The sequence below is a fragment of the Dipodomys spectabilis genome, unplaced genomic scaffold (genome assembly GCF_019054845.1).
Source record: "Dipodomys spectabilis isolate Male_0828 unplaced genomic scaffold, ASM1905484v1 ptg000079l, whole genome shotgun sequence".
In the NCBI taxonomy this organism is placed as follows: Eukaryota; Metazoa; Chordata; class Mammalia; order Rodentia; family Heteromyidae; genus Dipodomys; species Dipodomys spectabilis.
In genome coordinates this window covers 453,229-479,998 of record NW_024870756.1, presented here as the reverse complement: position 1 = coordinate 479,998, position 26,770 = coordinate 453,229, and the positions used below count along the sequence as shown (strand labels likewise).

General features: G+C 41.0%; 1 protein-coding gene and 1 long non-coding RNA gene across 2 annotated transcripts in view; one reads left to right on the top strand and one right to left on the bottom strand.

Moving 5' to 3' along the window:
• The first annotated feature begins 6,281 nt into the window (after window positions 1–6,281).
• LOC122110508 lies at window positions 6,282–19,670 on the top strand. Its single transcript, XR_006147889.1, has 2 exons — window positions 6,282–6,347; window positions 18,745–19,670. It is a non-coding gene; the product is annotated as an uncharacterized LOC122110508 (long non-coding RNA).
• Window positions 19,671–19,954: 284 nt separating this feature from the next.
• Plek (pleckstrin) overlaps window positions 19,955–26,770 on the bottom strand; it is a 28,703-nt gene continuing 21,887 nt past the window's right edge. The window contains exons 7-9 of the mRNA XM_042683088.1: window positions 24,141–24,224; window positions 23,279–23,348; window positions 19,955–21,618 (exon numbers count right to left, since the gene is read on the bottom strand). Coding sequence (XP_042539022.1) covers window positions 21,482–21,618; window positions 23,279–23,348; window positions 24,141–24,224 — 291 coding nt within the window. The 3' untranslated portion in view covers window positions 19,955–21,481. The remainder of the gene's footprint in view (window positions 21,619–23,278; window positions 23,349–24,140; window positions 24,225–26,770) is intronic.

Sequence of the window (26,770 nt, the reverse complement as noted above, 5' to 3'; positions counted from 1 at the left end):
CCTGTCTAGAGAAAGGAGGTCTAGAGAAAGGAGGTCTAGAATAAATACAGGAATGTCTAAAATAAATACAGGAATGTCTAATGAGAGTCAAGAAAATGTTGGTGAAATATACAGAGGACAAAGAAAATCTAAATATATCTTATTATTTTGCCTTCCTGAAAAAAATAAGAAAAGCTAACTTACATTGGAGAGGACATAGAATTGGGGATAGGTTTGGTCAAAGATAGAATGTATATATTCTATGGCCATCTTGGTTTGTGTGAGTGCACTCTGATGATCAAACAATGACAAAAAGTACTCCCTGATCATTTCTCAAAATGAGCCCCTGTTTTATAGTAGGTGATTGTTACTTTTGTTTCATCAGGCTTGTTGAGAAGAGGCAATAAATAGTATTTTTCAAGATTACATGAATGCATAAAATTGGGGGAAAAGACTTTTCATTTTAAGACAGACCTTTGCATACCCACTGCAGATTTCAATAGGGAGATAATTCAACTGTGCCCCCTAGAATCACGAACATTCTCAGATGGAAGAAAAGAGACAGAGAAATGGTATCTACTGGTCAGTGCTGGCTGTGAAAATGGAAAGAGGCTCCCTAGTTAAGGAATATGGGCAGTCTCTGGAAACCCCAAAAAAGGCAAAAAAGTGGACATACCACAGAGCTCTACCAAAGAATAGAATCTTGTTATGCATTCTTCCCAATGTAGCAGTGTTCAGAGGTGGGACTTTTGGGAGATGATTATTTCATGAGAGTTCTGGCCTCATGAAGTAATTTGTTTATTGATAGAATCATAGCTTACTAGACATTGGGGATGAGGTAAAAAATTTTAGGAGCTAGGTCCTAGTTGGAGGAAGAGAAGGCCATTGGAGTATGGCCTTGAAGGGTCTATTTTGATCTCTCTCTCTTTCTCTCTCTCTCCCCTCTCCCCCCCCCCCATTTTCTTCTCTTCCCTTCCTGGCCACCATGAGATGAACTTTTTGACCTTATATTCTCAAGTATATACTTATATTCTCAAGTATTTTGTCACAGCAATGGAAAACTAATACAATTGCCTACATCTTGAAACTATTCTGAGACTTAACAACCTCTGAAACTATAAAGGAATAAGGTTGTGTTGTGTTAAGCCACTGATTTTGTGGCCATTATAACTGCAACAGAAAAAATATAATATGTATATGTTTTTATTGTAAAAATATTGTACAGAGGGGTTACAGTTACATGAGTAAGGTAATGAGTATATTTCCTATCAAGCCTTGTTACCTCCTCCTTTGTTTTCCCCTACCATCCCTTCCCTCCCACCTCCCCAACTCCTCCCACTCCCTGGGAATTGTTTTTAATGTACTTACAATGTGCTATGTGATTTTTTTGTTTCTTTTGTATGTTCTTTTCCCACTGTATAGCCACTGTTTTCACTGTATTTGATTCTAGTGCCCTGCATCTTGTATATACATTTTTATAATTTGAGGAGGAAAATAACAAAATGATGAAATAAGGATACAGGTTGACCCATTGTAACAATGGGATGTACAAGACACTGTGTTGAAAATATATTTTTAATATATAATTAAATCTGAAAAGTACACTAATCTTGTAAGTGTACAGCTTCAATGTTTATGTTTGACATGTTAATACATGATTGTATTTAACTTCCAAATCAAGCTACAGCATATTCTAGCATCTTGTAAGATTCCATCCTGAAGCTTCCCAATTCATGCACCACTATCCACCACTCACAATATTTCTGAACACATTATGGGTATTTCCCTCACATTAAGCAATTTTCCACATACCAGCTGGTTCTCCTATAATTAGTATGGTACCACCTACCTGGAGTTAGTACACATACCTCATGAGTCTGCCATTTCTAACACTAGTTGTAAAATCCAAATTGCAACATAAACTTTGTCCTATTATCTATAAATTGGGGCTCCCATGGCCTTTTCCTTGGGTTTTATAATTTTTTAGAATGTTTTACAAACTCAGAAAATCCAAGCATGGTTTCCAACACTTGTAATCCCCGTATTTGGAATGCTGAGGCAAGAGGATCCTGAATTCCAAGCTGGCTTGGCCTCACAGCAAAATCCTATCTTAAAAAAAAAAAACAGCCAGACATTAATGGCTCAAGTCTGTAATCCTAGCTACTCAAGAGGCTGAGATCTGAGGGTCACAGTTTGAAGCCAGCCCAGGCAGGAAAGTCCATGAGACTCTTATCTCCAATAAACTACTCAGAAAAAGCCAGAAGTGGCGCTGTGGCTCAGGTGGTAGGGCATTAGGGGTACTAGTCTCAATCAAAAGAAATTCAAGGACAACACCCAGGCCCTGAGTTCAAGTCTGGGACCAACAGAAGGAAAAAGAAAGAGAGGGGCAGGGGAGAAGAGGGAGAAAGAAAGAGAAAAAACCCTCAGGAATGTGTTTCCCTTACAATGACAGTTTATGTAAAGGATCCAATAGGACAAGCTACAAGAACAGCAGAGAGGTCTTTTACCACTTTATGACCCTTATCTGTGTCTAACAGGGAGCTCTCCAAACCCTATCATTTAGGGATTTTTATGCAAGCTTCTTTGGCATGCACAATCAGCCAACTCATTGGCCAGTGAGGACTAAGTGTGCTCTCCAGTTCCTCTTCGTTCCTTGGAGGTAGAGGGGAACTAAAAGTTCTAACCTCCTAGTCATACAGCTGGTTTCTACATTAACCTCCCCCCTTTCTTAAAGAGCCACCTTATTAGTATGAATTTACATACAAGTGAAAGTGGTTTATTAGGAATAACCATGTTAGCCAGTTTTTCTCAATGCTATAATACATGACATTGTCAACTTCTGGGAGAAACTTTATTTTAAACTCATAGTTTCAAAGGTTTTAGTTGATAATCACTTAGTCCCATACACTTGGGCATAAGAACATGTCAGTAAGAGAGTGTGGAGGAAGAGTTTCTTCTTCTCATGGCAGCCAGGAAGCAGAGAAAAAAATAGAGAAAGGCTGGGAAAAAATACAGCCCCCAGGGCCATATGTCAGTGACAAACTAATCTCTCCTAGGCCCCACTATTCTACTTTTCACCATCTCCCAATAATGCCATCATATTAATGAATCCATCAAGGAATTAATTTATTGATTAAGTCTGAGCCCTTATAATTCAATCACTTCCCAAAAGCCTATCTTTAGGCAACCAAGCCTGAACCTGTGTGACAATATATAAACCAGAACACTAACAAAGCACATTCCTCTTACCCCATCCTTCAAAGAATCTAATGGCTTTAGGAACCCTATAATAGAAATCAGGGATAAAGACCAAAAACATAATTTTATTTTTTAAATCTGATTTTAGTAAAAATTTGAGTGTTGTATGACTTTTTTTTTTTTTTTGGGGGTCCGATCATGGGGCCTGAACTCTGGGCCTGGGTGCTGTCCCTCAGCTCTTCAGCTCAAGGCTAGTGCTCTACCACTTGAGCCACAGCGCCACTTCCGGCTTTTTTCTTTTTGCTTATGTGGTGCTGAGGAATCGAACCCAGGGCCTCAGGCATGCAAGGCAAGCACTCTACCACTGAGCCATCTTCCCAGCCCTGTTGTATGACTTTTGTTTCCTATATAGCCTTCTGAATTTTGTGTCAGATAACTTGTATTTGAATAACAAAGGCCTCCAGTAGTTCACAATATTAGATAATAAGAAATTGTTTAGCAATGAGCTGAGGTTTGGAAGACAGGCAGTGTTAACAAGGGTTCTTCTTCCCATGTGGAGTTTAGAGTAAAGTAAATATGTAAAACACCTTGGAGGCCAAACATAGGACAGTAAAACCAATTAGGAGGATCTTGACATAATCTAGGCAAGAAGTGATGGAGATCAGACCTAAATACAGAAGTACAAAAATGGAGAAGAAAAAGGAGGACTTTAATTTAGATTAAGAAATTGGTCACTAATGGACTAGGAAGAAGCTCAAGAAGGAGATAAGGAAATTGAAGAATATGCTTGTCATGCAACCAATGGATCTTTTTCTACCTTTTTTTTCTCCTTGGAACAAATCTCTGATTGATCTATGGATGGGAATGGAAACTGCATACCCATTATCAATATCTATGAAAATAATTCATTTTTCCTTTTAGGATGTAATGTTGCTAATCTGCCAAGTGTTGTGTTGATCTTGAAGAGCAGTGCCACAATGAGTGCTCTGCAGAACTCTGCCCTGGTCTCACTGCTGACAGGCTAGACATCCAGAGGTGGAAGTAGCCAGATCAGCCCTGGAAAGTTTGAGTCAAGGCTATTGACACTCTGCATAGCCTCCGTCTCTGACACCGTGACCACTTCATTCGTGTGACTATTGTGCCAGTTCTGTGGTGAATGTAGCCAAGGGCTGACTAACATCAATTACACATGATTTTGAGGTAGAAGGCTTTGAAGATGCTAGCAGATAATTCCACAAAATCTCCACACTTCACAGCCACCTCCATCATCCATCTTTATGCAGCTCCCTCAGAGGTCCTTGTTTCAGATAATCTAGTCCTTTTCTTTACAAGCCCCTGAACAAACTGGATAGGTTATCAACCAGTATTCACAAGCACACATGCATATGCACGCACGTGAGCACGCGCACACATGTACACACACACACACACACACACACACACACATACAGGGCTATTTCACACACACATACACACACACACACACACAGGGCTATTTCTCCTTTCACAAAAAGCAGATGCTAAAAGCTCTGCCCATGAGGAAGATTGTCCTTTGCTACTGTCTGAAGGCTTGCCCTGTTGCCCAATTTGCATCCAAATCTGAAGGCTTCTATACCCCCAACTTCTGCTTCCTTTCTCTTTTGTCTCTCATGGGATTACTCCTTCCCCTTCTCAATAAACCTCTTCCACTCTTCATTCATCTCAGCATCTGATCTCCAAAGACCTCAGCTGACATCTCTATACATATGGAGGAGTGGAGGGCAATAGAGGAGAATCTAGATACACGTGGAGGGTGAGGCTATGTGGAGAGAAGTATGCTAACCTCTTTATGCCAGGAGACAGGTGATACGAACTACAAAAGGAGAGAGAATTTGGAGTAAGGGCAGATGAAAGCACTAAGTCTTCTCCTCTACCCTGGAGGGTTTGGGGGAAATTGGGTGAGGTCTCCAGATTTCCCACAGGAGGTTTTACAGGAGATTGATATCATTGTATTTAAGTACTAAAGAAAAGATATCCCTAAAGGATGGAGAATTCATATCACATTGGATATTAAGTATATTCTCAGGAAGTGTGTGAGAAATAAGGAGACAAAGAAACACATTAACCAAAAGTTTAAAATGTAGGTCTGAATTCCAATGCTGCTGTCCTGAATTCCAACTCTGCTATCTTGTATATCCGTGGTTAATTTTTGGTTTACCCTTTTGAGATTCATCTGAGAAATGATAATAATAAAAGGAATTGTCTGAAATAAGTAAGGTGAGTTTAACATAATACAATCTTTACAAAATATTTAATAGTTTCTGGTCCAGGCTGAATATGTTATTTTGCTATATCTTAGGAACCTCACCTATGTCGAACCTCAAAATGACAAAGTGAGCACTTAGCCTCAGAAGAATTGCAAGCATGCGATTCATACAAATTGGACCCTCTTCTCCCTTGCAAACAAACTTACCAGTCCCAATATAATGAACGTTTTACTTATCCCCCAGGGAAGACAAATTATATTAAAGAAGCAAGACAAGGATTCCTAATAATTCTTTGTCCATAGATATAGTACTGTCATAATGGGGTAGAACCGGTAATTAAGAAAACTTCCACAAAGAAGGATTGATTTACGAAATGCATTAGAAAGTAGATAGGGTTTCTACCCTACGTGAGCCACCTGACATATTCAATAACTCAATGTTGTAAACAGTTCTACTGAACTCATGGGATAGTGTTTCATCAGCCCTCATTTACATTTGTAGTCATGCCACCATCAGAAAGGAGAAGACTTCTAAATCACTAACACCCTATTCAAAAGCAGTGAGAGGAAGTTCACACATTTACTTCCTGATTTTAATATTTTCTGTTTGCAGCTGTGCTACGACAAGAGCAGTGATGTTGGCACTGTCAAAAGTAGAGAATAAAGAGGAAATGTGTAAAACCCAACATAAGACTATAGGAAAACCCCATGCCCCATCTCAAGATGGGCTCTTGTCTTGTTTCTAATTACCTACTCTCCTTTGTGAAAAGATTCCATTCTCTGAAGAGCAACTTCATATCAGAGGTGAAGCATGTCTCCCCAATCTTCAGGAATTCTTCCTGTGAGCTGCCATGGTTGATGATTACCTTCAAGACAGTCCAGGCCCAAAGTGGCCCAAAGACCTGCAAGCAGGGGCTGTGTGAAAGTATGTAAGCTTTCCCACCTCCTTGAAGTCCTACTATGTAGTAGTAACGTAGTCTGACATTTTATTATGTGCCAGGAATTGTCCTATCCTTACATCAACCCTGAGTAGTAGTAGTTAAATACCCATTTTGTTGATTCACACCATAGGCTAGGTAAAGTAACTGGGCTGCAGTAACTAACCTGCCTCTCAGTGAAAATTTCTTGAACTTAACTTCTGGGAGACTCATTGTCAATATTCTTTCTTCAAACTTTTAATATTGTGGCTGAACAATACTCTCCTTCATACATGCTTTTTTCCTACTTCTAAAGCAACTATACATTCTTTTTTAAAGAGATTAAAAAGCATGAGTGGCTCATGCCTGTGGTACTAGCTACTCAAGAAACTGAGATCCAGGGGATCTAGATGGAAGCCAGTCCTGGAAGAAAAGACCATAAAAATCTATCTCCAATTAACTAGCAAAATGTCATACTGGAGGCACGGCTCAGCCTAGCTGAGTTAGCCAGCTGAGCAAGTTCTATTTTTTGGCCCCAGCACCACAAAAAAAAACTATTAACAATTTTCAAAAGTCTAAAAATAAGTTAAAAAGTAAAGCAAATGAAATACATCTACACAATACACTCTTTGACAGGAACATACAGCTTATTTTCTGACAGTTTTGTGCCCCATATACTTCATATGGCATGCATCCTCTGATGATCTGGCCAAAGTGTACATTCTGAGACTCAAGTTGGAACCCAGATTCCTCATTTCTAATCAACTCCCAGGGTTGCTGTTGCTGGTGTGTGGATGATATTTTTAACTTCACTGCCGTATCTTTAGGCTTTGGCAAGCACATTAACATTCTGTCTACACCAGAATTGCTCAGTCCCATTCAACACACTTTGGCCTATCTGCCTCTTCCAGATTCCCTGCCCAGATAGCATACATATCCTCACTCTAGCAACACCTTCATACCTACTGTTAGAGTCTCCACAGCAACCTGGCTACTTAGGTCATTCTTACTAATTCCTTCATTCTTGATCTTGGATCACTGAGGACTCCTGGAGGAAGTTGCGAGGGCTGGCTACTCTGACCAGCAAGATGAGTCCCCAATATGATGGTGGGAAATAGTGTGGAACTTTAAGGGGTAGAGCCTAATGAGAAGTCCTTAGGTCATTAGGGTACTGTCTCAGAAGTAACTCATGTAGGTCTTGTGGGTCCCCTGAGCTCTTGAGTCAATTGTTATAATATTTGAGTCTGACCCCTGAATAGATTTCTCCTGCTTTCTGCCTGGCTATGTAACAAGTCCCTCTCAATCAAACTCCCACCATAGTGATCCACCATGAGGGCCTCACCAGTGCCAGTCAATGCTCATATTACTCTCTTGAATATCCAGAACTGTGAGCTAAGTAAACCTGTTCTTTTTTTCTATACTAGCCTGCCTCAAATGTTCCATTAAAGTCACATCAAACAGGCTAATACAGGGTCATGGGCTTTTATATCCATCTGTATTCTCCTGCTGCTTTCCATGGTCAACCCCTTACGAGACTGATTCAATCCTAAACCCTCTCTCACACCCCTCTTCCTCATGTCAATCCTAAACCCTCTCTCTCATGCCCCTCTTCCTCATGCCTCCTCTCCTCTTCAGCACGTTCCCATCATCTATGAACCATCCTCCTATCTTCAGTTATCCCATAGGTGAGGCATCTTTCACTTGGTTCTTACCCCCATCTCTACTGAAGTGGTTCAAATTAGATCATATGTAAGAAAAACAAAACCACTGATTCCCATACTCTACCACCCCCTACATCTTCACCTTACCCAGTCTCCCAACATCAGCAGAGAGGTTCTACCATTTATCCAGTAACTCCAGACATAAACCTAGGAGTCATCCTTCATAGCTCCACCATGTCCATCCATGAATAAATGGATGATTGATCCTATTTCCAGTTTCAACTCTTGCTCTCTGCAGCCCAATCTTTGCAGAGCACCCAAAGAGATTTTGAAAGTCATTGCGTGTTATCATGACACTTCTCTGCTTGAAATTCATTAATGCCATTCTCTGAATAAAATCCAGCTCCTTCTCTGCCTCTGTAATCTCTCCTATCACTTTTCCCCTGGTTTCTCAAGCACCAAGAACATTAGCCTTCTTCTGCTCCTTGAATATACAGTGCTCAACCTTGCCTTGAGGTCTATATATTTTATAGACTACAATATGTTTATTTTATGCTTCATTTCACTACCAAAATGGCATTGCCAATATTTAAAATTATCTTCATTGTTTATAGACTATCTTTCCCACACTAGAATGTAAGTTTGTTATGAACAGATTTATCTGACATACTTACCTAGCAATGAGCAAGCAACTGGTGGGCTCTCTTAACAGCAACTCTTAACAGCAAGAAAGTGATTTTCTGCTCTGTAACTCACTATAAAAGATTTTAGGAATGAATAGTCTATAACCACTTCACCCTTTTCACTACTATCCCCTTTTAGCTATACTTTGACTTCTTTCACCATTCCTCTGAAACTGCCCTCTTGAAGGTCGCCATGATGCCACCATGAACAAACCCAGCCACCTTCATGCAAGTCTCATTCTCCCTAACCTTCATGTTGTTGATACTGTTGACCACTTCCCTTTTCTTACAAAATCTCTCTTCTTTCTAGGCTTCTGAGTTTCTTCTTTGGGCTATAGTTGTACCAAACATTTTTGTTTGTTCTTTCTCCTACTACTGATCTTTACCTACAAATCCTACGAATTGTCCCAAAATACACCTCAGTCAGTTTTGTAATTCTACATATTTACTTTAAGGACTTTAGTTCTTACTGTTTGTGTTCATGAGTCCTTCAACTTCCATCCTACCTCCCTACTTTCAAACTGATGTCCCAAGCCCACTCTCACACTCTGAATTTTCTTCATTCTGTGAAGGAACTGCTCTTCTTAAAATTTCAATAGTATTCTTTAACTCTTATTATCTTATTCAGTCATCTTATCTTATCTATAACTTTCTTCCAAGAACTGGCTCCATTTATCTTTGTTCCTACTATAGACACAATTATTATCTCTCATATAAAATACAATACCCCATGACCTGACTTCCCCATTCCATGAATCACCTTTCTCAGGCTAGCTATACCCAAACCCTTTAAAATGGTTTCCCATCATCTATAAGAAAAAGATGTATAGCTTAAAAAAATCTTTATTCCTAGCCCCAATAGAGCCTCATGAAAGTTGTCTAGATGTATATTTAGACATATAAAGTAATAAAATTATCTTCTGATCTTAACTTACCTCATTTGTAAGTTAAAACAACCAGAAAATTACCTTTCTTGCATGTTAAGACATTGCCAATAAAGGAAAAGTCTACATAGTAATATTGGATGTGCCCTTTCCTTCTGAATTACTACTCAACTAGGGTCCAGTAAGGACAATGACTATCCTAGATTTCTGGTTGTAGGGTATGGAGATGAGGAGTCTACAGAAGAAAAATAAATATTCATGGGGATTTTAGACACAGTAAGTTCACTTCTGCTATTTTTCTTACTCCAAGCTAAATGTTATAAAATAGCTAGGACATTCATAATGCAGTAACAACTATCTCAAACTACAGTAGCAGAAAACAGCTCCCTTTTGTATCTCTTGTGGTTGGCTATGGATCTGGTTTTTGTTTTTATCATCTGCACCTTGGGACCCAGCCACTCTGAAAGTGAAATAACTGTCATGAACCACATAGTTCAATAAAATCATAAGCCACAAACTTGACAACCACACTTATAATTATACATTTTCTAATATCCACATTTTACACGGTCAGAAGAAACAGGCAAAGAAAATATTAATGATGCCTTTTGTGTAATGGAATATAATCAAAATAATGTTTTTAATATACATGTTGAAAATACATAATGTATATGCATAAATATATACAAATGTGAAACTATTTGTGAGGGTTTTTCTGCAATCATCTAGTCATTGGTAAGGAAAAGAGAGTTCTAGAGTATCTTATACCATGAAATGCCCAATCCAAAACTGAGCACAGTACAATGCCTCACCCCAAAGGGTGGGAGTTATAGTCCTAGAATAAGAACAGCAGACCTCTGAAAATGCATAGTAAATCTCCCTCAGGGCTGCCACATTTGCCTTCATGAGCAATATCTTCCAATACTAACAATAGTCACTGAAACCATCACGTTGACCAAGCCAGACTCTCAGGAGGTAACCAAGAATGAACCTGTTTTTCCCCTCTTCTGTATCACATTCAAATCAGCTCTCTGGAACTAAACCTTTCCCCATGGACTTTTAGAAACATCCCATCATACATTCCCTTCTCTCTCAGATCATAAAAATCCAGTCACTTCAAGTCACAAAACCATCTCAGCTTGACAACATTCCCTATGACAGTCTGATCCTCGTGTAGAATTAAGGAGGCTGGCTTCTGTAAATCAGACCTGTGAGTCTTCAGAAGCCTGCGGTAGCAGGGTAACTGACATGGCAAGGACCTCTGTCCTTGCTTGCCCTGAGCCTCTGTTGATGCTGCCTCCAGTGCTGCCAAGAAAGTGGTAGGATGGACACCAGTGACGGGTAAGGGGGCAGGAAAAGCCCTACTTCCTTGGCACCTGCCCTAGTGTTGGCTTCCTCTAAAACCCTCTCCTCAGTAGGTTTTGTGGGGGTTTAGAGACACCGCTCTGAGTTCCTGTTCTCCTTTGTCTCCAGAGGACCCATGTCATCCTTTTGTTGGGCTCAGACCCCTGCTCTCCAGGAAGGCCTCTTTTGAAGGATTTTTCTCCTGGCCCTTTCTCACCTGGCACCAGCATCACTGACATCCATGCATCCTTGCCCTACTGATAACTCAGGAGCACGGCCACCTCTCTTGCCTCTGCTTCCAGAACACCTGTCAGCCACAGCCTCTGGCCTTTAGGCTGTTTCTATCCTGGATCTACTGACATTCCTGGGGCAGCAGAGACTCCAGAAGACTTTCACTCCAGAGTGAAAGTCAGAGTCTTTCTGAAGCCTCCTGTTGTGGAAGGAAGCAACCTCATGCCATCTGCATGGAGGGAAAGGAAACTCCAGTGCATTGCAGGCTCATTCCCCAAAGACTCAGCTCCTCACTTACCACTGCCCTGTCAAGTTCTTCAACTTTGTAGATCTTTCGTATGGGAGAATGTCTCATGGTGGTCGACCTAACGTTTGACAACTCGCTTTGCAAGATCACATTACTTTCGTGCGAGGGAAGGGGGAGATTGCTCACCTCTAGTAGACTCTGATCCTTTTTAAAGCTTCAGCTTGTGAGAGACTCGAGAATCTCACCTGAGATTCTGAGAACTGTCCCTTAGCTTTTTTTTTTTGCTTAAGGCTAGCACTCTACCACTTGAGCCACACCTCCATTTTCGTATTTTTGCTGGTTAATTGGTACTAAGAGTCTCACGGACTTTCCTGTCCAGGCTAGCTTCGGACTGCTGTCCTCAGAGCCCAGGTTCCTGAGAAGCTTTGATTTCAAGCATGAGTTAGCAGCACCTGGTTTTAATTTTACTATCTTCTTAAACTACTATAGGTTGAGTTTCCAAGCTAGTGCAGAACATTTTACTTGCATTCTCTTATTTAATCCTCCTCATCACCAGTGCACAGTAGGTGTTTAGTATCATTATATCGCAGTTTCATAAGCATGACTCAGAGACTTTGTCTTATGTGTAGTCTATGAGATAGTACTCCCCTGTATAGGAAGGGCAGAGAAATCCAGAGCCTCTCAGAATTCTTCAACTTTAGGAGGTGCCTTGGGAGGAGGAACTGTGGGCACCCTTGTCTAACTATGAAACAAAGCTTGCTTTCCTGGTCATGAGTTCTACAGCGACTCATCATACTTGCATTATTTTCTTGGGAGGCTTGGTCAGCTTCCTGTGTTGGCACACATCATCTGGAAAACTGCTAAGTGGATTAGATTACTTTATTACTTTATTTGGAAGAGGAACTTGGGTTATTACACTTGAAAAATAGATAGCTTCCCAGTGAGTATTTCTTACTTTTATCTACATTTTCCAATAAATATTGTATGTGTCTAATCCATTTCTTAAAAAAGAAAAATATATAGCTTATTTATTACAGTATGCTTTGTGCAAAGGAGGATTTGTTTGGGGGGTATATGCAAGTGCTTTTCAGTATGAGTAGCTTCTGGAACTTTCCTTGTTGAGATCCTCTTGGTCAGGGCAAGTTAGCAAGATTGAAAGCACCGTCTCTCATCTCTGGGGGGGTGAACAGTATTTGAGAATAAGAGATCTATCTACTCTGGGATGTTTTGACAAATCAATGTTCAGGCTCAGTGAGATATCTCGTTTTTCTGAGTATTAAGCAGATACTCCTGATATTAAGCATTGGATTTGACAACTTTTCTTACTGGGAGGCCAAGTTCCTGCCCTGTGTGGCTGCCTGAGATTTTCCTTGCTGACCGATAATGCTCCTGTACTAGGGGTAGTTCTTACTCTGCAGAAAAGAAGAAGGCAATGGAAGAAGAAGGCAGAAAGGAGTATCCTATGTTGATGCATAGTCAAGACACTTCTAAAAAGCTCTTTTAGTTTAGTTTTGTTTTGGGTCTTTTTTTTGGGCGGGGGGGAGAATGTTGCTGGTCCTGGAGCTTGAACTCAGAACCTGAGCACTGTCCCTGAGCTTTTTTGCTCCAGGCTAGTACTCTACTACTTGAGCCACCACAGTTTCACTTCCAACATTTTAAAAGTTTATTGGCAATAAGAGTCTCACAGATTTTTCTTCCTATGCTGGCTTTGAACCATAATTATCAGATCTTAGCCTCTTAAGTACCCTGGATTGCAGACCTTAGTCACAAGCACCTGACAGAAGTTGTTTTCTTAAAGAGCTCCCACCATTGCATCTCTTATATAAGTTTACTTTGTTAAGACTTGCCTCTTTATCTTAAAATTAAAGTGTAGAAAAAATCCTGTTGTTTTAGAGTTCTGATTACTTGGGCTTTGGTAGAAGTATGCACCCATATCTCATCGTAGACTTCATTTAAATTTCCCTGATGACTCATGGTATTGAGTATATTTTTATGCATTTATTAGACATCTATTTATCTTTAGGAAAGTGCCGCTTTTTTCATTATGGTTTAAGTTTTCTTATTGTTGACAAAACATAGGCTTTTGATCATACAGAAGTTTTTTTTGGTATATACTCTCTCATCAATAAAATTAGTGTTAAAAATGTTAAGTAAACGATTTGTTTTTCCCTTCCCCTCCACAAATTGCAACGATGAGACTTACAAGTCATAGTCGAAAATGAACTTTACAATTTTGGTGGGGGGAGGAGGGTTGGGGGGGGTGGGGGGAGGATGGGATGGGAAGGGGAAACAAAGGAGGAGGCTACAATGCTTGATAAGAAATGTACTCATTATCTTGCCCATGTAATTGTAATCCCTCTGTACAGTATTTTCACAATAAAAATAAATAAATTTAAATTTTAAAATTTAAAAAAATGTTAAGTAAGTTGCTGGGTGCTGGTAGCTCATGCCTGTAATTTGAGCTACTCAGGAGACTGAGATCTGAGAATCACTGTTGAATCCAGGAAATTCTGTAAGACTCTTAGCTCCAATTAACCAGCAATCAGCTGGAAATGGAGGTGTGACCCACGTGGTAGAGTGCCAGTGTGGGGCAAAAAAGTCAACTGAGAGAGCAAAACCCTGAGTTCCAACCTCATATCAGTATGCACAAAAAGTTCTAAGAATATACACAAGTCCACAAGTATATGTGTATATGTGTCTGAGCATATTTGTGTGTGACAGGCATGTGTACGCCTGAATGTGTGTGTAATTGTATGTGCATGTCTGAATATGAGTGTGTGTGTGTGTGTGTACAGATATACATCAGTTCAGGAAATGTTTTCAACATCATGCTCTGCCCAGAAGCCTCAAAACCAGTATCAGTAGGGCCCAGCTACTTGCCTTGCTATATCTGACCACAGAGGTTTCTCTTTAAGAAAAAAATACAAAGCCTTGACCCCAGTATTCAGGCTAGCTCTGACCTATCAGGAAATGTTGGTGCAGCTGATAAAACACAATAGTGGACACAGTCAGACTTACCATGGCATCTTGACAAGGATTAAAAAGTGATAAGAACCAAGTACATTTGTGTTAGGGCAGAGTTCTGAAGTGGATGGACTCAGATGCCAGGTACACCAAGCTTTGAATCTCCCTCAACTAGTGCCTCGGATCTTGGTTAACTTGATTCACTTCATTTTCTTTATTTGTGAAATGGAGATAATGCTTCCTCTCGTGATTGTTGTACAGATTAAATACAAGAAACTTGTATGCTGTGTAGCAAAGCTCTTGGCATTTGTAGTCAGCTCCAGCTGACTTCACAAGTTGGCTTCAATAAGCTCTGTTAGTATGAAGGGGAAGTTTGGCAAGGGGTAAAGGCATGAAGGTGGGACCAGACAAACATGGCAAGAACACAATTGTGACAACTCCTCACTGTGATCCCTGGGCTTCCTCTTGGTGTCAATTTCCTCATCTGTAAGATGGGAATAATATGATGCAAATCCCCTAGGTTGTTATGAACATTAACTGCGTTCTAATCTGCAAAGAAATTAAACAGAAGGTAGCAGACATAGAGCTTGCTCTAAAACTTCAGCAATCTCCCAAACTAAAGGCAGTATATAAGAAGTGTCCTTAAAACAGCCCAGATGCCCTACAATGGATGTGTGGATCAAGAAAACGTGATATATAGCACATAAAAACAGGTATATAAATATATTAAATACAATGTATATCTATAAATTCTACATAATGATATCTATTTATATAATTTAAGCATATTATATATGCATACATATAGTGGAATTTTACTCATCCATCAGGAAGAAAAATATTATGTCATTTGCATGGAAATAGACCTAGAAAAAATATGTTAAGTGAAATAAGCCAGACTTAGACAAAGGGCCCATGTTTTTTTCTCTCATATGTAAAGTTAGCTATAACTTATAAACATATATGAAAACATACACATGGTCATACACACACACACATAGATATGTTTGAAGTGTTGTATAGTTTGTTGTGACTCATAAACTTATCACTAAGGTCTTACAGTGTTGTTTGGACGATGAGCCGGGAGCGGGGAAGCTCTTAGACCAGCGGAATTGTTCGTGTGTCCGCGCAGGGGGCAGAATCCTACCAAAGGCAGGCACTCTTACACGGGAAGTGGATCACTTTGAGGAAAAATGGCTTCCATAAAGGACCTAAAGGAAGCATTCCACCCAGCGTGATTGCAGCCATGGTCGAATCGATTCATGGCCCCCATCCTCACCCCCAATCCAAACCCTCTGCCCAGGCCAGCCTGTAGGCTGCGCTGGGTGGATTTTGTGGTGCAGCTCCAGCCTGCAGTCCTGGCACAGGGTGACTCATGCGCCCAGGTCCCCAGCTTGGCCTGTCAGCCTTCCTAGCGCCTCAGAGGTAGCCATGGCAACCGTGTAGTCCCCTATTTCTCCCTTAGAGCCCCAGTTGAGAGGTCCAGAGCATGGCAGTGGCAGGGCAGAGTGGTCTCTGCCCTTCTCAGAGAGGGTGGCGCGATTGTGGGCTAGATTACAGGGGAAGGATACAATAGTGTAACTCTTTTAACAACTAACTTACAGTTTAACAAGATGAATGCTAGGAAGCTAGAACATAGGCTGTAAGGGGAGTGAGGTCACGGGAAGGCAAAGGCAGACCAATGAAGAAAGAAAGGGTGGATGAATGCAGTCATTATATCCAACATACATATGTGAAAATGGAACCAGGTCGCCTGAGGGAATGGTAGGGGTGGAAGAAATGGGGAGAATGATGGAAGGGATGGCATTGTACTAAGTTGACATGTTGATTTGAAATACTTTCGTACAACTACTTATAATAATAATAACTGTTAGCATTATTATTATAAAGTCTCCTTACTGTACCTAGTAATGACCTTATTTCAACAGCTATTTATAGAGTGCTTGCTATTCACAAGTACTAACTAAGCTGTTAGGAATCATGGACACTTTTCCAAACTCAACTCTAAAACAAATTGTGGTGGATGATGCCAGCTAATTTGTATGTTTACCTCTTGCTAAATGTCAAGTGCCCAAAAATGGTAAGAAGGGCTGGGAATGTGGCTTAGTGGTAGAGTGCTTGCCTAGCATATATGAAGCCCTGAGTTCAATTCCTCAGTGCCACATAAACAGAAAAGGCCAGAAATGGTGCAGTGGTTCAAGTGGTAGAGTGCTAGCCTTGAGCAAAAGAAACTCAGGGAAGCCAGGCACTGGTGGCTCTCTCTTGTAATCCTAGTTACTCAGGAGGCTGAGATCTGAGAATCACAGTTCAAAGCCAGCCTGGGCAGGAAAGTCCGTGAGACTCTTATCTCCAATAAACCACTAGAAAACTGGAAGTGGTGCTGTAGTTCAAGCAGTAGAGCACTTGTCTTGAGCTGAAGAGCTGAGGGATAGCGCCCAGGCCCAGAGTTCAAGCCCCACGACTGACAAAAAAAAAAAAATAAGAAGAAGCAGCAGCAGCTCAAGGGCAGCGCCCAGGTCCCGAGTTCAACCCCCAGGACTGGCAAAAATGGTAAAGAGGATAATTAGGGGAATGGATCAAAGGCCGGGCCTTAGTTGGTGCTCAAAGGACAACTAAGAATGAGAGAGCTCTAAAGTAAAGAGAGCTCTAGGCTATAGGGCCAAGGAGGTGAGACAAAGCTCAGAAGAATGATCTTCCTCCCACAGACCACCCAGGGACCAGGATGGCTGGAGCAAAGGAGAAATCTCTTTCTTTTTTTTTGGTCGGCTGTGGGGCTTGAACTCTGGGCTTGGGCGCTGTCCCTGCACTTTTCAGCTCAAGATGAGCGCTCTACCACTTGAGCCACAGTGCCACTTCTGGTTTTCTGGTGCTTAATTGGAGATAAGAGTCTCAAAGGTTTTCTTCCCAGGCTGGCTTTGAACCACAATCCTCAGATCTCAGCCTCCTGAGTAGCTAGGATTACAGGCGTGAGCCACCGGCTCCTGGCTAGAAATCTCTTTCGAAAAGGACGTTAAGGCCAGCTTGAGAAAAGCCCTTTGTGATTGTATAAATGTCTATGTTGTAAGTAGTGGCCAGTCAAGCAATTTATTGCTTGTTTTTAACATTAATGTTGATTAAAATATTGTCCATCTATTTAACAAGTTATCAGGGAAATTAAACAGGCCTAGCTGTATACTTAAGATATCAGGATCCCTGAATTTAGGTCTTTGGCACATATTCACTGTGAGAATTACCAATTCTGATAGACCAAAGGTTGAAAACCACTGCTGAGGAGCCTAGAATACTATGAGGGCCTTTGATGCAGAGGAGTCAGAGGAAAGGAAACTAGGGTTTCTTGAGTACACCCATGCCAGATGATACATAGGTAAAGTTTCATTTATTCCTAACAACAATGTCCTTGTTTTCATGTTAGCAACAAAGTTTAGATCTGGAATGTTCTCCAAAGACCTATCATGTGTCAGTCTTGTTCTCCAGTGTGGCTCTATTGGGAGATGATGGAAGCATACAAGATAGGGTTAAGGAAGTGACACTGTGGTTCAAGTGGTAGAGTGCTCCCCTTGGGCTGAAGAGCTGAGGGGCAGTGCCCAGGCCCAGAGTTCAAACCCCACAATCAACAAAATAAAAAAGGTTAAGTTCGAATGAAGTCTTCCAGTCAATAGAACATCCCTTGAAGAGCCTTTTCCTTTTCCTTTCTCTGCCACATCTTGGCCATGCAATGGCAGATTTTTCTCTGCCACATGCTCCTTGCTATTATGTGCTACCTCATCCTAGGCCCCAAACTAAAGAGGCTCATGTGCATGGATTAAGACCGCTAAAACTGTGAGTCAAAATAGACCTTTTCTCTCTATAAATTGGCTGTCTCGAGCATTTGTTACAGCAACAGAAAGCTGACTAAGACTGAAGCTGATACTCAGTGACATTGCAAATTTAGGAGGTCACAAACACAGGATGTGAACCCAGATCCCAGACTTCGGGACCGCTGCACCTGCCACCATATCACAAGTCCTTCCCACAAACACTTATGTGTGCTCTCTCCTTGAACTCACCGCCGCTCAGAATAAGAATAGTGCACCCATGGTTTTATAAATGCTGGGCTTTCTCCACCCCTTTCCCTTTCTCTCTAATGATGACATCCAAATTTTCACTTCCCTTTGTTCTGAAAATGGGCCAAAAACAAAGATGATCATTTCACACTGTTTATTTTCTTAAGCAACTTTTGACTTAAAAAAAAAACCGACTTCCTCATACCTTCCTCCTTCCACTGCACTTTACAACTTTTTATAACATCTCCACCCCCCACACACAGTTTTGAAACATTTTGTCTAAAGCAGAAGACAAAATAAACCTGAAATATTTAACAATTACATTCGTGATTTCCTTTTTACCCTAAGGATGAAGAGGGTATACATCAGGCTGCACACAAAATCCAAAAGAAATAATGAAACCGGAGCCTTGTTTATCTCTTTAATGTTGAACAACCAGCATTGAGAGGCAGTTGTTGTCATCAACTAAGCAAGTTCCTCATTTGACGTGTGAAAGCCATTCCTGTGGTAGAATTTAACCATTACTGTGTGTATGTCTCCAGATTTCCATAAGAGAAATGTACCTTCTTCAGGTCAGTACTGTATTCAATACTTGTAATACTTGTGTGTAAAGTTCTCAACTAACACATCTCCTTCTGTATTAGCCTCCAAAGCATGGTAGATTTCTTTTTTCAGATTGAATATTTTTCTGATTTATCAGCCACATGGTGGAAGGGGACATTTACACCCTGATGCCTCTACAATCAATCATTAAACAATCTGTTTTCCTCCCACTCGAAGTTGGAGCCCTCAGTAAAAGCTAACCACTCTTTCCAGCCTCACATGCTCTTCAGATAGAATGGACAGTTTTGTCTCTCCTTCATCCACATCCCCGAGGGAAATGTCTGTCACATTGTGACTCAGACTCATTGTGGATTAGCCTGTAACTATGCCTGTTAGAGCCTGAGTTTGATTTCTAAACCAAAAAAAGGTCAAGTAAAGCATCTATGTCTAAAAGTCAGTTTGCCATCAGAGACCTTCTTCCCAACCAATTGTCCAAGCTAGAAAGCCTTAATGATGCCTTGGATGTTCACCAGGCTCGGGATACAAATGTACAATTGTGTGATGCAATCCCCAGGGACAACAATCTTCTTGATTGCAATGGAGTTAACCAGTACACAGTCTGCTCAATCATTAGAGCCCGTCAGTAGGAGTCTTTATTTCCTTCAGTGTAAATAGTTTACTGTATCCTTAACATCCTCATCTGAACACTGTAATCAAGGTGATATATGTTTTTTAAAAAATCACAAAAGAAAAACAGATACAAGAGATATAAGATACAACAGATACAAGAGAAAGATACAAGGTATCCTTATATTTTCCTATTTCCTAAACCTTGTTTTGACTTTCAGTACATTTTTATTATTCCTTAGAATAGAGATTGACTGTTTAAAGAAAATTACAGTCATTGAAATGATATGAGAGATGAAAGATACCATTATTATACTCAGTAGATGAAAGATAGCTGTAGAAAAGGAGTCATTAGTGAGAGGCAAAATAGAGTCATTACACCAAAAAAGACACTAAAAACTAAGTTATATTTATTTTCAAACACAGATTGACTCCATATTAATAAATACTTTTAACACTGAATGTAGAAAACTAGTGTGCATATTTCATGAAGATGATGAACTAAAGAATCAAAGGAAAAGGTGCTCCTTTACCTCTGGCCATTGATAAAAAAAACAACAACAACTTAGAATAGCAACTGGCTCATTAATAATACAGAAGAACTGAGGGAACTCAAGAATAAAAGCTAATAAAACCAGGAATGGGTTCTCCTCCATTTTTTTTCTTGCTGAGGCCGTAAAATCAATGAGTTTGAAAACTGTGACTTTGCACATATATCTGGTTCTGTGAATATGTTCTGAATTTTTGATAGGAATCGCTAGTTATCATGTTGAAAAATTACACCCATGTTACCATTTTGATCTAGGTCAGATTACTCTAGCTAATAACCAGGCCAAGAAACCCTCAATGCCCAAGCTACAACTGCTGCTTAAGGCTTGAGCAAAGCACAGAATTGTGAACCAGGGCACTGAAGTTGCTGCACCAAGTTGGTGGCTGCCACCACCAGATTTGTGTAGATCTGAGGCCGTTCACTGCTGACATGGTATAAAGCCAGCATCCACCAGCAGCCCTGTATTCTTGTCTTCCACATGGCAGCTGGAGGACACATAGACAGGCAGCTGCCCAGGCCCTTCATGTATGCAGAAACCCATGTGGTTTCTGCAAAGCTCATGAGAAACTTGCTCCCATCCTAAGTATGTTAAATGGTGGAGAAATATTTCAGAAAGGAACAACAGAGGCTCCTCACAGATTCAACTCCAGAAGGAGTGAAAAGGTCTAGGTAGCTTCCAAGCCTGAAAATGGCCCTCAGTGATGCCTATCTTCCTCAAGTCTTTTCTTAAAGACATTGAATCCCAAGGCTGTAAAAAGTCATAGGAGACTTAAGGCTGAAAGCCATAAGCTCTCTCTGCTCCCAAAGTGTCTGGATAGGTAGGGGAGGAAAAAAAGTGCATCTCATCCCATCATCTCATGGCCAAGAGCAAGTTTAAGGTGGCTTGAAAGGGTTTTGTCTGAGTGCTCTGGAGACAATTGACAGCAGTTCCAAGGGAAGGGGCTGTCTCTGGTTCTGAGCTAGCTGAAGGCCCAAGCTTTACTGAGGAAGGGCACAGCAAGACAATTAGAGACCCAGGGCATTTTTATGCTTGTTTGTTGTTCTTTGTCTTTTTGGTTTTTAGTTTTTAAGCTATGGAGGACCTCAGAGATCTCTGAGTTCTCTTTCAGAAGTCTGAAAAGGTTAAGTGGCCTACTCAAGTCACATAGCTCGTTAATAAAGCTTGGGGACATGGGGTGGGGGCAGAGTGGCTGTTGTGAGCGAGGCGGTGCAGGTAAATATCATGTGGCACACAGTTAAATTTGGGCAAAAACTTCCCTCCCCTAGGCTCTTTCCAGTTGAATTGTCTCCGAAGGGGATAGGTCCTGGACTGGAGCGAATTTGTGGACTTTTCTCAGGAAGGGCTGAGGACCTGCAGGTGTATTCTCACTTCCCAGTCCTCGAGGCTGCCTGGATGGCTTTGATCCACTCAGTGCGCTCTTTGGGGGTGGCTGCTTGCAAGAAGTAATGGACTTCATCAGCTGTGATGATCTCGAAAAGGTTCTCCTCATCACTCTTCTTGCCTGGGGAAAAAGAAAGCAAATGGCAATGCCAAGAGCACCATGAGTGACCTACCAGGCCTCCTTGGCCCATCCAGCTTCTGCAAGCCATGAACTGTCTGGGTTTTTCTTGATGTCTCAGGAAAAGGTGTGGTTTTCAAACATACAATCATTGTGCAATTATGGATATTGATTGTATAAATACATACATGATGTTCATACAGGAAGGTCCATGGAATGATCATATGTGTTTATTTTACTAATTTCTTAAAAATAAGTAAAATATTCAAGGAGAAATATTTTCTTTCTGCTCTAGGTGGCTTCAGAGCCTGAGAAAGACTATCCATGACTCTTGGCTTCCTTAAGTCTTTTCAAAAGACAGCTTTTGTGAAATGTTTTATTTTTAAACCTAGTTTATTATAACAAGTAGATATTTCATAGTTTATAATAAATAAATTCAGCTTCTCTCCTTTGTATTTAATATCTTCTGGAGGGGTTGTTGATTTTTATTATCTCCATTTGCTTTTCAGACACAAGATTTTACTATGTACAGCAGGCTGACCTTGAATTCTCCATCCTCTGGCCTTTGCGTCCTGAGTGTTTATATTATGGCCATAACTACCATACCCAGTTTCAATGAGTAACTTCCAATAATTTTAACACATCCTTTTCTCCTGCTTATAACATAAACCAAGGCTGACCTTAAGACATATATTATGTATATTTTCATATGTATGTATATATTCACCTACACACATAAGAAAAATGAGATTTACCACCAAACTGTAACTGTAGTCTGAATTGGGTGTTTGTCAAGAGCTAAATTCAACATTTACTGAGCAATAAAAAGGAAATAAACTGACCCATACTATGAAAAAGGAAATCAATTGGCCAGTGCTGTGACAAAACTTATAATATCATCCCAAATCAAAATGCAGCACACTTCCTATACAAATGCATCATCCCAAAGACAAGTTGTGAGCAGACCCAGGGCTGTTGAAAATCTGGGCATTTGCACCTTGTGGTGTTCTCCTATCTCTATAACCCCATAAACCCCAAATGACAAAAGTAAACCCAGGAGTGGACTATCAAAACGGTATTTCCCAGTGGCTCCAAGTGTCTACATATCTGAAGGATCATCTCTACAGTCATCTGGTTATTCCTTGTGTCAATCATAGGCTTGTAACCCAAAAGGCTCAGAAGTCATCTAATGTGGTCCCTTTTTTCCCAGAGGAGGATCTACCCAAGAGGCATGGGGGCTGACAGGACCTAACCACACCCAGAAGTTCTTTCTACTCAGGGTACTGTGCACTTGCTCTTTGCCCTGGAATGAATAAGTGAAATCTCCTTTAAGGAATGTCATGTTGTCAGGAGCTACTAAGCTCTCATCAAAACCAGTAATGAAGTGATAGATTCTCCCAGCTTAGCCCAGGGCATTCATCAAGTCATCTGCAAAGCTACTCCAATTCCACAAGGCCTGAAGGGAAGAGGCAGCTATTGAAAAAGAACAACTCCATCCCTCCAAGGTTTACAGACTATGAAGTCACAGGTGCTTATGCCTGACTGATTTATTAATTGATTAGTTGCTTGCTTGGTTGGTTGGTTGGTTAGTTAGTTGGTGCCCTGGGGTACACAGGTATGGGAAGGGAATTGCCACACCTTTCCCACAGAAGTTCATTCTTACCATCTGGGCTGCTCTCCACAGATGTCACTACACAGCCTCTCAGGTGAACTGCTCCCAGAGGGTCTTCCCCCTAAAAGAGAAAGAGGTGGTCTATTATTTTATCAAAGTACCCCATCCTGTTGGCAACACTGCTACACAGACTCTCTCCTAGAGGTTCCTAAAATAAAAGCACAAATATAAAGGAAACCCTTCCAGATTCTCCACCTTCCACCTCAATGGGCCCAGGGAGGCTACGTAAAAGAAGCGAGCCAATCTGGGCCTCAAATATGGAGCAAAGTGGCAGAGGATATAGGCAGACTGAGGATGCCATGTCCTGCTGAGGAAGAACTGTCTAAGTATTATGAGCAGACAAAGTATTATAGCCTCTCAGGAGCAAAGTGAAGAGTCCTGCACTACAAGCGGAGGCTAGGACCCAGCCCTGGCAGAGCGATTTCATGACTCAGCTGATTTCTTTTGCTGAGGATAAACCTCCAACAACCATTAGCCCAAATTTCTGGATTTCATTCACTCATCCAACTTGATCTGATAGAATTGTCACTTTTTTAATGTTAAACCATGAATTGGGACTGATTGACTATTTTGAAAATATCAGATAGGGGAAGACCCAAAAATTGTGTTGTGTTAACAGAATACATTTTATAATGCGGTATTTTCTTCTGTCTCTGAGCTTCTATGGTCTCAAAACCCCAAGAATTTCAATCTTTGTGTGGAGAGAGGTGGGTAGGGAAAGGGAAAGGAGGATGGAGAGAAAAGAAGCAGGTAGGTGAAGAAATGGAAATCTCATTGAGGGGGCTGGGAAACCCTGCTCGTACTTGCAGTGGAAGCTTCTGTTTGAATGGATTTCTGGACCGTGGAATCTTACCCCAGCAGGGTCATAATAGTGCAGGTAGGCTGGGTCTTCTCTCAGAATGAACTTCCTCACCTTCCAGTTTTTCCTCCTGTGCCCCTGCATCCAAGTGCAATACACAAAAAGAAATGGTCAGTTTCCTGCCTCACTCTGTCCACACTGTGCCCAGGTGAACTGCTCCCAGAGACCCTCCCCCACAAAAGAGAAATAGATGAGGAGGAGCACCAGTAGGACCATGACAATGAAGACGATGATAATGAAGACGATCATGACGATGATGACGAGGAGGAGGAGGAGGAAGGAGGAGGAGGAGGGAGAAGAAGAAGGAGGAGGAGGGAGAAGAAGGAGGAGGAGGAGGAGGAAGGGGAAGGGAAGAAGGAAAAGGAGAAGGAGGAGGAGGGGGGAAGGGGAGAAGAAGGAGAAGGAGGAGGGGAAGGGAAAGGAAGGAAGGAAGGAGGGAAGGAAGGAAGGAAGGAAGGAAGGAAGGAAGGAAGGAAGGAAGGAAGGAAGGAAGGAAGGAAGGAAGGAAGGAAGGAAGGAAGGAGGGAGGGAGGGAAGGAGGGAGGGAGGGAAGGAAGGAAGGAAGGAGAGGAGGAGGAACAGGAAGAAGAAGAAGAAGAAGAAGGAGGAGGAGGAGGAAGGGAGGAGGGGGAGGAGGGGGAGGAAGAGAACAACAAGGAGGAAACAAGATGGAAATAGAGAAAAACTGACTCCAGGAAGACCAGACCCTGACCCAGATCTTTCTCAGGGAGCTAGCAGTGAGGCCAACCAGTGCTAAATTGGAGGTTGTTAATTTATATGGATGACTTCAAATTATTTTTAAGCTTGTCTTTTAGTGCTAGCAAAACAGTGCTATGTACTATGTGTTATGTTAGGCAACACAAAGCAGACAAAGTGTTATAAGATGTGGTTAATGGCTTATGTGGAAAACAAAATAGCAAAGCCCAAATCAAACAGTCATTACACATAACAGATTTCAAAGGAAGTAGAGTGGTATGTAATGTAGGCTTGGGTTGTCAAAGCCTCCTGAGGACCTAGACTTCTGTGGGAAGGCCAAGGTGGAAATTCACAGGCACAAACAGACGGTGATGAACAAGACCAGTCTTCCTGGAATGCAGAGTGAACAGGGAGCAAATAGGCCTGAGTAAAAATAAAAGCTGGGGGGGGTGTGCATGATGGCTTTTGAGTAAGAAGTGAGACCACAATGGCATTTTAGGAAAATTAATTTGGTGACAAGATGGAGAAGGTTCCAGCTGTGTAGACGATTTTATATATGTAGATATATAGATATACATATTTGCATGTCATTAGGGATATTGCAATAATCTAAACATAACATTATTAGGAACTCACTTTAGGTATCATCAGTAGAAATGGAAATGAATTTGGCTATAACAGACACAATGAATATAGAACAGGGTTTGGAGTTTCTTGGTAGAATTAAGCATTAACATCAACTAGTCTGAGTTAGAAGGGCAGGATTTGTCTGACATTTCTGTTCTCCAGTGCCCAGCACAGTGCCTGGCACACAGAAAGAATCTGATTCCTATTTGTTTATAATTGCCACTAATTATGTAATTGTTTCAGCTATCTTACAAAAAAGTTTTATTTTATTTTATTATTTCTTGTTTTGTTTTTGTTTTTCAGACAGAGTGGCTATGAATCCTGGGCAGGCCTGAAATGTGCTATATACAATCTGGGTCAGGTCTTGAGCCTATCTGCCTCTCCTCCTGAGAACTGAGATTGTAATTGTGTGCCACCATGTTCAGTTCACAGCAGCATTGAAAGTGCCATGATGAGCCTTGATTTCCCACATATAATTCAAATCATTTAACTAACTTCCAAAGGCAAAAAAGTACTAGATTAGAAGATAAAATTATTTCTATCTTGCCAATATAAAGAAGACGATTGTGTAATTTTCAGAACACCACATATTGGAAAAGAAAATAGCTATTTTTTTTGACATTTTTCATTTTCTTATGTGTGGCGGGGGGAAAAGAGAGAATGACTTCTGGTTCTAGCAAACAGGGTCATCAATCCAGGGCCAAGAAATTTCAAGAGAGCTTTTAAGAATGAGCAAGCATTTGGTCCAACAACACAATTGAATAAATAAATAAATCACAATGTTTTTACTTGCCTGAATGACATAATCAAGAACCCTAGAAAGTTACATGGAAGGTCAGAAAATATTTCTCTTGGCTATATCATCTCCAAAATGCCTTTTGCAATGTAGCAGCTTCTCGAAGTGGGGATTTTTCTACTTTTTCTACTTAACTAATCTTGCCCATAAGGTTACCAGCACTGAGGTGGCCACCCACACCCTTTCCTCTTTGCAGACACAGCTGTCATGCTCTCTTGAGCAATTGCTGGGTGGCCACCAAGTGATCACGAGTGGCAGGAAAAGGAAGGTAACAAGAAAGATACAAAATCAGCCATCTCTGGCAGCTACTGAGTTCCCTAGAAGCACTGCCAGACATTGCAGTGTGGCTCACTGAAGGGTTTGACGCCAGTGGGTGTCTGGTCACCTTTCATTCAAGGAGTATTCCCTAAAGGATTTTGGAAAAAAAAATATATGCATGCCTGGGATTTCCAAGAACCGTTGCTGTGTTGTCCAAGTCATTACTTAGATTCAATATCATGCATTT